This window comes from Drosophila serrata, unplaced genomic scaffold (assembly GCF_035046125.1).
Source record: "Drosophila serrata isolate PLE 108 unplaced genomic scaffold, ASM3504612v1 contig_100, whole genome shotgun sequence".
Taxonomy (NCBI): domain Eukaryota; kingdom Metazoa; phylum Arthropoda; class Insecta; order Diptera; family Drosophilidae; genus Drosophila; species Drosophila serrata.
This window is the reverse complement of record NW_028256998.1, coordinates 929723-940431: the sequence shown is the minus strand read 5'-3', so window position 1 is coordinate 940431 and position 10709 is coordinate 929723. Positions and strand designations below refer to the sequence as shown.

The following is a 10709-nucleotide window of genomic DNA, read 5'->3' as shown; positions in this document are numbered from 1 at the left end:
TCGAGGGGTGTCAAGAACATTTTTTTTATTATTGTACTTGAGTTAATTACTAATAACTAAAATTAACATAACAAAAATGATTGTTATTACCTAATACAGTGTCAGAACTAAGCTCTTATCAGATATGGTTAATAATGCTGCATACTTTTAGGTTGTTCTTCCCTTTGTTTAGAATTTTTGCTTGATTTTCTAAGACATTTGTATAATAATCAATAACTATGAAAGATTGGTGAATCGATTGAAAGTATACTTCCCAAAAATCCTTAAGGAATTTTTTAAGATGATTGAACAAGATTCAGCATCTCATCTTTTCTATAGCAGATACGAATATTGTTTATCAGAGTTCTAAAATAACTAATATTTTAAGAAAATAAACCATCTATGTATGTACAACAAAATCGAAAGTATTTTTGTATTCTATTTTGAAATTTACAATTTACAATTATTTTAGTTCCGCCAACTTTAATTTATTTATATATTCACTTGAAAACCCTCAATAATTGTGCTTATTTTGTATGCCATTACACGTACTATTTCTATTGTGAAAATTTGGTTTATAATGTTCAAATAGGCAACCTAAAGACCCTGTTATCTCTGAGTATTCCATTATGCAAATTAATCACTCAACCATATGGGAGATAGTGCTTCCAAGAATATAAAATATATATTGAAAAATAATATATAAAGTATTAATTCTTGGAATCGCGTCTGAAAAATAGATCAGTAAAGTCCTATGGAATGTGGAAAAACACACTATTTCTGTCAGGAATTTTTTAAGTTTATGATTAAGTTTAATGATAAGTTTTTTAAAATAAATAAACCGCTCTACTTATAGTTTTGTTATGCCTGACAACCCTACTATATACATACATATGTACATGCCTTTTCGATTAGCGCAAAAATCACTTAAAAAGAGAGACTAGATGGGGAATCACCCGCCAATAATCTGGTTTCCCCCATCTCATATACATTATAGTGTTCGTTCCTTAGTCATATGTACATTATATACTTAAGCAAGTATATGTATAAATTATATATGTACAAATACGCCTCTTTTGCACAGCCATGTGAAATACAGGCATGATGACGTCATCTCTGACTACACAGCGGGAGAGCCACAATAATAAAGGCATTCCAAGTTTAGAGAGTCAAAACAACACCAGCTGACGCACCTACACAGAGCGTTGAAAAAGCCGGAGAGAGTTTATATATAACTGTTCCATTCAGTTGGCCAAAGCATTTTCAGTTGGACGCGCCTGCATTATTGGGCTTAATCAACAAGTTCAAGACCTCTGCTTGCTGGCACACGAAATAAATAAACAACACCCCATTATTTAACAATTGATATTGGGATTTTTGGGACTCTAAAAGCATTTTTCGGATTTTCCAAATCATGTACGTAAGCTGGGAGCGACCAAAATAAATCAAGATCTTCATTTTCTGTGCAAAACACGAAGCGACAGTTATAAGCAATAATAAAAGTGTTAATTATTGAAAAAAAAAAAACCCCACAGAACATATGTACATATACAAAAGCAGATATAGATATTTTCAACTTCCCGTATAATTTGTCTATTGCCTGACTAAAGTTCTGTGAAAAACTTTATATACTATACGTCGCTCATGAAATTCATTCATGGTAAATCAGATAGACAAAACGTATGTCCCTTTTGTTTTACTTAATATTTCGATAAACACGGAAATTTTGCACCGTGATATCATACTTTATATCGTTTCTCAAAATGGTGAAATGATGAATGATTGAAAGAATATAAATAGTGTAGGTTTGAAATTGTTTTGAATTGCGTTTTAATACTTATTCGAATTTTATGATATAGCAGTCTTACTAAAAGATTTTTCTGAAATCTGTTTTTCGTTTTTGTATATCAATATGACTAACCATTAGAACGGAAAGTAAAATATGTATATTAAATTCCCAGATGTTTAGTTGTAAAATATAATAGAAATCGATGTGTAATCAATTGAAATGGCGTCAAAAAGTATGGAATCAAATATTTTAAACAAAATTTATCAAGCGACAAAATTACTGAAGAGATTTATAAATAGTTATAATTTCATTTTGATACCTGAAAATGCAAGAGACTACTACTATAACTACATACATATATTCATTTCGATGAATTTTTTTCGACACAAATTATATTAATTTAATGGCTAAAAATAATATCAAACTGTGCCAAATTCTCACTTGTTAATGATTTTGTCTAGGAGAGCTTGCCGAACTCCATCCAAGTACAAGTTTGTATAGCGTTTGCCGGCATTTTTTGTTATTGTTTTGGTTTTCTGGGATCGACTCGTCATCGATTAGTGTATGTACTCACTCACGCGAGTATATATGTATGCTCACACACACATACACATATTTACTGTGTATATTATTTGCTTATAATTTTTTATCAGTATTTATTTTTGATGACCGCGGACTGAGCTGAGCAGCTCTGCCGGCGCCGCCGTCGGCCGGCTTACACAAATCCATTGCTATAACAAAATCCGTGAGGCATTCGACTGAACCAGTCTCAGCTCGGCTCTGAGCCCCATCGGTCGCACCGCGCTTGCACATTTTCCGCATCGATCGCTCAGCTCAGGTGTACTAATTTGATTTTTATTTGTATTTACTCTTCCTGTTCCCGTTCGACGACCAACAACCACACCACGCACGCAAAATGCGTCGCGCAGACGCTCTTAGTGTTGCCGTTTGGGCCACTCTTTCGCTGCTGCTAACCATGGACACGGTGAAGGCGGAGGGGTAAGTGAATTTAATATATATATGTACATATATATAAATATTTACCTATATAATGCGATAAGTGATCACTGGAGATACCAACAGCTGCGGTCAGAATATTAGCAGAGCTCTCAAGGATAACTAAATACCAAATATTTGTATATTTTAAATCGGTTTAAGCTACAGTTCGTTGATCTCTATAATTTCCAACTGCAAGTTCGGTAAACAGCAAACATTCAGTGGTAATCATAGACACACTAATTTAATGCTATTTCGTATAAAATTTCTAAAACACACAAGTCGTTAAATGATGATACCAAGAATAAGAAAAAATAATGATGGAAATATATTTTTAAATAAATATATAAGCAGATTTTTAAACGTGGTATATAATACTACAAATTTTTAATTGATAAACAGTCTTTGGTAGTTACATAGTCTTTTCTTAATAAGAATTTATCAAGATTTCCATTTCAATAGAAGCTCCTTTTAAAAATGAATGAATTTTTATCCGCATAAAATATTGATAAAATATTGAAAATTTTGAAAAGTTTTGAGGTTTAGTGTATGAAAATATATATTTTTTTTTTCAATCCAAACTAATTTTATAAAATAAACCCACAATTAATGTACAATATATTGCTATCTAGTATTAAAACAATAATAATCCTAATATTGTGATAGACGCTGTTTGAATGTTAGTAAATAGTTACTAATTAATTCAATATGCATATGAGCAGATAGGGCCGATTAACGATCAGTTTCAAGGTAAACTAATCGAGTTGTTTTTCGTTTTAATGGGCAGCACTGAAACTTATTAATTTTATTTGTAATCTTGATTACCCTTAGAGGTAAATAGGCCAGTTTTCAAATTAATTCAACTAGTTTTTATTTGAGAAGCGATAAGGAAATACGGTTTTAAACGACAACATTTAGTTATTGTTACTTGGTACTGGAATTCATGATTTTTTCTGCTGTCAAAACTCAAAATAAAACAGCAAATAAATTCATATTTTTTATGTACTTATCTGAACTTCGTTTTGCCAATTTGTTCAATACCGTCATCGCTTGAGATGCTAATTGAATTTCAATGTAAGCTATTTTTTGCACAGTTTTTTTTTATAGATTTAATAGTTAGACAAATGCACAAGTCAATACGTATATTGTTTTTGACTCAATTCTGTTGTGGTTAATTAATGCTTCATTAATCTGCAACACGATCAAATATCTGCATAAAAAGCGTGTAGCTAATTACTAGTATAAAAAGGTGAATATATAACTTGATTACTGAACACAATTATGACTTTTAAGAGTGAGAATAATTCAATCGAAATTAGGATGAAACCAAGCTCGAAGCTAACAAAAGAGTTGTTTTTCATCGTAAACAAATAGTGATGATCAAGTACACAGAATATATATTTGGTGTACGTGCTCGAGGACTGTAAGTGCTAAAAAAAAATATGGCTATTCGGATTTTATATAATCTCTAATCCGGTTTTGACATTTTCGAGGCAGATCAGATCAGGATCCCGGAATATTTTTACCGTTATCTGCAGGGCTATAATAAATTCATGTATAAATACATAAAAAAAATGAATGTCACAAAAAAAAAAAATAAACAAACAAAACGGAGAACATAAAAACTTTACCAGAATTTCTTAATGCGCTCGAAAAATTTGATAATGAAAAGTTCATAGGCGAAGTAATAAAGTTTTGCTTCGAAATCGTAAGCTCAAAATAAGAGCTCCCAAATAAGGCTTAGTAACAAGTAGTACATTCAAAACATAAATTAATTTAAATAAATTTAATTGCAGTAAATATACCATTGTGGGCCCCGGAACCATCCATTCGCATCGTGACTACAATGTGGCAGTGGCTGTTCATCAGACCAAGGAACCAGTCACCCTGAAGGTGGGCATCACAGGACCCTCCTACAACGAATCGCAGACTGTGGAGCTGGCCAAATCCGATGAGTTCAAGCAGATTACCTTTAAGCTACCGCCTCTGGAGTCCGGCGAATACAATCTCACGGCCGAGGGTGTGAAGGGACTGGAGTTCAAGAACTCCACCAAGCTCAACTGGGAGAATTTCAAGCCGTACATTAAAATCCAGACGGACAAGGGAAAGTACAAGCCCGGCGACACGATCAATTACCGTGTGATTTTCCTAAATGAGAACTTGCTTCCGGATACCGCCGCCGAGGAGGTGATCGTGTGGTTCGAGGACTCCAAGCGCAACCGTATCAAGCAGGAGAAGCACATCAAGACCACGGGTGGCGTGTACACCGGCAAGTTTGAGCTCTCCGAGTTCGCCACTCTCGGCTCCTGGTCTCTGCAGGTCCAGAATGGCGAACAGGAGTCGAATGAAGGCGGTATCTATCGTCCCAGGCCCTTCGGAGGTTTTGGTCACTTCTGGCGTCGCTCCGATGAACGTGTTAATTTCGAGGTGGAGAAGTACGTCCTGCCCAAGTACTCGGTCAAAATGGATGCCACACAGCAGGTGTCTGTGCGCGATGGAGAAATGAACGTGGTCATAAAGGCAAAGTGAGTATGTTGAAAGAAAAGAACTTGAATATCTTTTGTTCTAAGACTGATCCTTAGTTTAGTGTTCAATGCCCCTAGATTTAAATTTCTAATTGCTCACAAAATAATCTCATTCTATAGTTATACCTACGGAAAGCCTGTTAATGGCAAGGTCCTGGTCAATGTGCACTTGGATGAAACCAGCGTTTGGGAGAATGTCGATGGAAAGACCGTGCGCCAGGATTTCCCTGGTCACTCGGTAATTGGCACCGCCGCCATGGTCAACGGCAAGGCCAAATTGGAACTGGACCTCAAGGAGTTCGCAGCCTTCCTGCCGCACAAGACATCATCCTCTTATGCCCAGATCACGGCCACTGTTGAGGAGGACTTTACCGGTGTTAAGCTCAACGAGACGGGCGGAGTTCAACTGTATCCCTATCGCTATGAGATGTCCTGCACGGATTATTCCACCTGCTTTTCATTCAAGCCCGACAAGGAGCACGATATTATCTTCAAGATAACCCTTGTGGATGGTACACTGCTAACAGATACCAAGACACCTGTGAAGGCCAAGTTCACCGAGGGAATCCGACGTAACTACGGCTTCTATCAATACGGAAACGATGAGAAGCAGCCGGAATTGCCCAAGATTGAGAAGAAGACAATTGAGTTCGAGAGTCATCTGAATGAATCCAGTCTGGCTGTCTTCAAGGTGACGCTGCCTGATCTCCCGGACATGGAGAATTATACTCGCTACTATAGCATTGAGCTGGAGTTTGCCGATGAGAAGCGAGAGCTCTACACCACGTATCCCTACAGGGAGCCGAAGAAGATTGAGAACCCCGACCCAAGCGAGGAGGAGAAGGAGTGGTTTAAGGCTGAAGTCCATCGTCCCAAGGACACGTGGAGGTAAGGATTCTGGATCTTACTACTAAGTTCAATGAGCTTACTCCTCTTTTTTACAGCCTGAAAATCGGGGAGGAATACCAGGTCACTCTGAACTCCAGTCGCCCGCTCCATTACTTTGTGTACAACATAGTCGGACGTGGAGATATCCTGGAGACAAAGCGTGTCGAGCTGGCCGAGCCCCAGAAGACCTACAACATCACCTTGAAGCCTACCTTCCTTACTGCCCCCCACGGCCGGGTGTACTTCTATTACGTGGATGAGACTGGCGAATTCCGCTATGCCGAGGAGTCATTCAGCGTTGAGGTTGAGCTGCAGAACAAGATTGAAATCAAGGCCCCCGAGGAGGTGAAGCCAGGTGCCGATGTTGAGCTAGAGATTAAGACGCCACCGAAGTCCTTCGTAGGACTTCTCGCCGTCGACCAGAGTGTCCTATTGCTGGGCAACAATAACGATTTGAACAAGGACTCCTTCAACTGGCGCCTAAATGGCTACGACACCTCCACTCCCTGGCAGGGTGGCTACTCCTACTTCCCCGGAGAGCGCAGTGGCGTGGTTACGATGACTAATGCCTACTTCTTCTACAACCGTACCGCTCCTATTTCCTATCCACGTAAGTATTAATATTATATTTTACATTTAAGAAAATTGCTATGAATTTAAAATCAATATTTAACTTTTTTTTCCAATTTACAGAAGCTGCAAGCTTTGGTGGTAGCACTTTCGCTATGAGGAAAACAGCGGTGGCCCAGGATGCCGTATTTCATACAACCACATCAGCCCTGGGCGCAGCCGTTCCACAGAGCCTGGGAGCTGCTGCAGAGGCAGGAACCGCAGGAGCTCCAGCAGTTCGCAAAAACTTCGCGGAGACCTGGATCTTTGCCGACATCGAGAGTACTGAGGAGGAGGTCTTCAAGTGGGTGAAGACCATTCCCGACACGATTACCAATTGGGTGATTACCGGCTTCTCCCTGCATCCTGTGAAGGGATTGGGTGTCACGAATGACGCGGTGAATGTGAAGACTTTCCAGCCCTTCTTCGTTTCCGTTCGTCTGCCCTACTCGGTGAAGCGCGGCGAGGTGATCAATGTGCCGGCCCTGGTCTTTAACTATCTGCCTAAGCAATTGGATGTGGAGCTGACGCTGGACAACCAGGACGATGAGTATGACTTTGTGGATGCCTCAAACGAGGTTATTGGCGATCAAAAGCGCACCCAGAACCTTCGAGTGGGTGCCAACGAGGCTGCTGGCGCCTCTTTCCTCATCCGACCCAAGGTCATTGGCAATATTCTGCTCAAGTTCACAGCCATCTCGCCGCTGGCCGGTGATGCTGTGCACAAGGCACTTAAGGTGATCCCAGAGGGAACTACCCAGTACCAGAACCGCGCCTTTTTCATCAATCTCAAGGACACCGGTGAGTTCAAGAATACCTTTGAGCTGGAAGTGCCGGAGGACATCGTGAAAGATTCCGAGCGTGTAGAATTCGGAATGGTCGGCGACCTCCTCGGCCCAGTTGTCAAGAATCTGGAGAACCTGCTGCGACTGCCCAGTGGCTGCGGAGAGCAGACCATGTCCAAATTGGTGCCCAACTATCTGGTCCGGGATTACCTGAATAGCATCAAGAAGCTGACCCCCGCCCTGGATGCGCGCATCAAGAGAAATCTGCAGGAGGGCTACCAGAACATGCTGCACTACCGTCACGATGACGGCAGCTTCAGTTCCTTTGGACCCCACAAGTGGAGCGAGACGGAGCCCGAGCGCAACGGTTCCACCTGGCTGACCGCATATGTCCTTCGGTCCTTCAGCAGGATCAAGGAAATCGTGGATCTGGATGAGCAGATCTTGGAGAAGGGATACGAGTTCCTCCTGAGCCGTCAGGCGGAGAACGGCAGCTTTACGGAGGCAGGCGAATACTTCTATGGCTCCCAGCGAAACCCTCTGACCCTCACGGCCAACTCCCTGCTGGCTCTGCTTGAGGTGCCGAAACCCAATCAGGAGGCTGTAGACAAGGCGGTTGCTTATCTGGCCGCCAACACGGCCGAGTCCGTGGAGCTCTTGCCCAAGAGTATTGCCATCTATGCCCTGCAAAGGGCCAAGTCCCCTGACGCAGCCAAGCATGTGGCAAACCTGAAGTCCCTGGCCCAGAAGGAAGATGATCGCACTTGGTGGACTGAGGATCTGGAGAAACTGCGTTCTTCCGATCGCTGCCGTCGCTGGTGGTGCTGGGTGTGGAGTCAAGATGTGGAGATCACATCCTATGCCCTGCTTTCGCTGCTGGAATCGGAGCAGGAGACAGCAGACACCGTGCTAAACACAGTCCGCTGGCTGGTGGCCCAGCGTAACAGCTTCGGTGGCTTCGCTTCCAGCCAGGACACTGTTGTTGGTCTCACGGCCCTGATCAAATTCGCCGAGAAGTCTGGCTACGAGGCAGCCAAGTGGGAACTGACCGTGTCGAACAAGGGCAAGCACGAGAAAACCGAGAAACTAACCACATCGGAGGAGAACGATCTGCTGCTCCAAACCATCGAGTTCCCCCAGGGCACCAAGTCACTGGAGTTTGAGGCCAAGGGCACAGGCGCTGCTCTTGTCCAGATCAGCTACCAGTACAATGTGGTGGAGAAGGAACCGAAGCCCAGTTTCAAGGTTGAGACTGTGGTCAAGCCGGAGACATCGCCAGCCAAGCTGGAGTTGGCCATATGCGTGGACTATGTGGAGGAGGGCAAGTCAAAGACGTCCAACATGGCCATTCTGGAGGTATCTCTGCCCTCTGGTTACACCGCCGACGAGGACAGTTTCAAGGACATCCAGGAGATTGAACGCGTTCGGGTAAGTTCTTCATTGTCTTTGATATTATTTAATCCTAATAACACTTTTCTTATTTTCCCTACAGTTGGTGGAGACCAAGAACGGAGCCTCCGTCGTCGTTGTTTACTTCGAGAATCTGGCCAAGAACGAAAACAAATGCATTCCCATTGAGGCCTTCAGGACACATGCAGTGGCTAACCAGAAACCTTCCTCTGTGATCCTTTACGACTATTACGATACCAACAAGAAGGCCACCGAATATTATTCAATTGACTCAAAGCTGTGCGACATTTGCGAAGATGATGATTGCAAGAGCAAGTGCTGAAACGATTAATAACCAAAACTTTCCCTATGTACGAACTATCTTTACTTATGAACAAGAAATAAAAAAAATATTGTGATTCTAATGTATATACGTAAATGAAGTTTTGTTTCATTATATTGTTAATATAGAATATAACATTAATATGGATAATTTAAAATACGACACCTTAAGTCCTCTGACTGGAAATTCTTCGGTTTAACACTTTTCCAATTAATCCCAATGCAACTCGAGCCAACATTATTCAAGGAAGACTATGATGCGAAGCGAAAACTCTATTTGGGTGATATGGGTTATCTAATATGTAGTTTTAGAGTCTTCATTGTGTAAATTTAAAATTTAATAGCATATTTTAAGGCAACATTTAAATTTATTTAACAGCTAGTATTGTAGGTGGTCATCCCCAATAAAATGATTGTATGAGGAAAATCTTATTAAACAAGAAATGAAGCTAATTTCAAGAAGCCGAAATGTGTATACCATAGCAGTTACCCATACGATCATTTGATTAAATTACTAAATCGATCATAATCATTATATCGATCATGGAATAATAGTTAAGTAACTCTGAACAGTAAGTATCTATGACCAGTAAGTATCTATGACCAATAAGTACGGATGATCAGTTACTTAATTTGAACACTAATACACAATGACTTGCAACTTTTGTAACACAACACATTTCTGAGACTTGGCCGGCAGAAGTCACTTCGTTCCGGGGATGTTAGAACAAGTTGGGAATCATATGCACAGGTGTGCGAGATTTGTTTTGGAACAAATTTAAAAGCAAGCTATTTCAATGAAACTATGAAGTTATTCCTCTATATAATTTTACAAGTATATAAGTCGGAGCATGGCGGATCGTTGGACTATATATATACATATATATAGCTGACATAGGAACAATCGGACAATTTATGGAACTATGACCAGTACTTAACTATAACCAATAATTAACTATGAGCATTAAGTAACTATGAGCAGTAAGTAACTATGATCATTAAGTATCTATTACCAGTTGGCACCTATTACGACTAAGCAATTATGATCAGTAAGTATCTATAACCAGTAAGTATGTATGATCAGTTACTTTCTTTGAACACTAATAAACAATGACTTCACATTCATATATTCAAATTATTTGGGTAACTCAAAGTTACTCCAAATATCATAGCAAAGCAAAACACGCATTAAATTCAATTCGGAAAGCTTTTCTACGCACATTTTTATTGGGCTAACAAATCTGCATACTGAGTTTCAATACTTAAATACTTATCATAACTAAACCTAGATATTATTAGTCTACCCAAACATGAATTCAAATGAATTTGCAATGACTAATGACCAATCTGAAACCTTGACCACTGGTTATCTTTAGTTCTCAGAAAATAAAAGTAACCCATATATTA

General features: G+C 40.3%; 1 protein-coding gene across 2 annotated transcripts; it reads left to right on the top strand.

The window, feature by feature from the left end:
• The first annotated feature begins 895 nt into the window (after positions 1 to 895).
• On the top strand, positions 896 to 9399 carry Tep4 (Thioester-containing protein 4). Of its 2 annotated transcripts, XM_020954710.2 has the most exons (7): positions 896 to 1395; positions 2698 to 2767; positions 4561 to 5289; positions 5410 to 6177; positions 6234 to 6787; positions 6871 to 8999; positions 9064 to 9399. In XM_020954710.2, exons 2-7 carry the CDS (start codon positions 2745 to 2747, stop codon positions 9301 to 9303), a joined length of 4443 nt encoding a protein of 1480 aa, XP_020810369.2. In that variant the 5' UTR covers positions 896 to 1395; positions 2698 to 2744; the 3' UTR covers positions 9304 to 9399. The 2 variants fall into 2 exon arrangements, with proteins under 2 accessions (XP_020810369.2, XP_020810368.2); XM_020954709.2 differs by lacking the exon at positions 896 to 1395 and having other exon boundaries at positions 2429 to 2767.
• Positions 9400 to 10709: the final 1310 nt, after the last annotated feature.

Bases quoted from the DNA above. Each gene is read 5' to 3' on its own strand.
- Tep4 (XM_020954709.2), top strand. From the start codon at position 2,685: ATGCGTCGCGCAGACGCTCTTAGTGTTGCCGTTTGGGCCACTCTTTCG. The intron at 6,788-6,870 runs GTAAGTATTAAT...TCCAATTTACAG, and splicing joins CGCTCCTATTTCCTATCCAC to AAGCTGCAAGCTTTGGTGGT. The intron at 9,000-9,063 runs GTAAGTTCTTCA...TTTTCCCTACAG, and splicing joins AGGAGATTGAACGCGTTCGG to TTGGTGGAGACCAAGAACGG.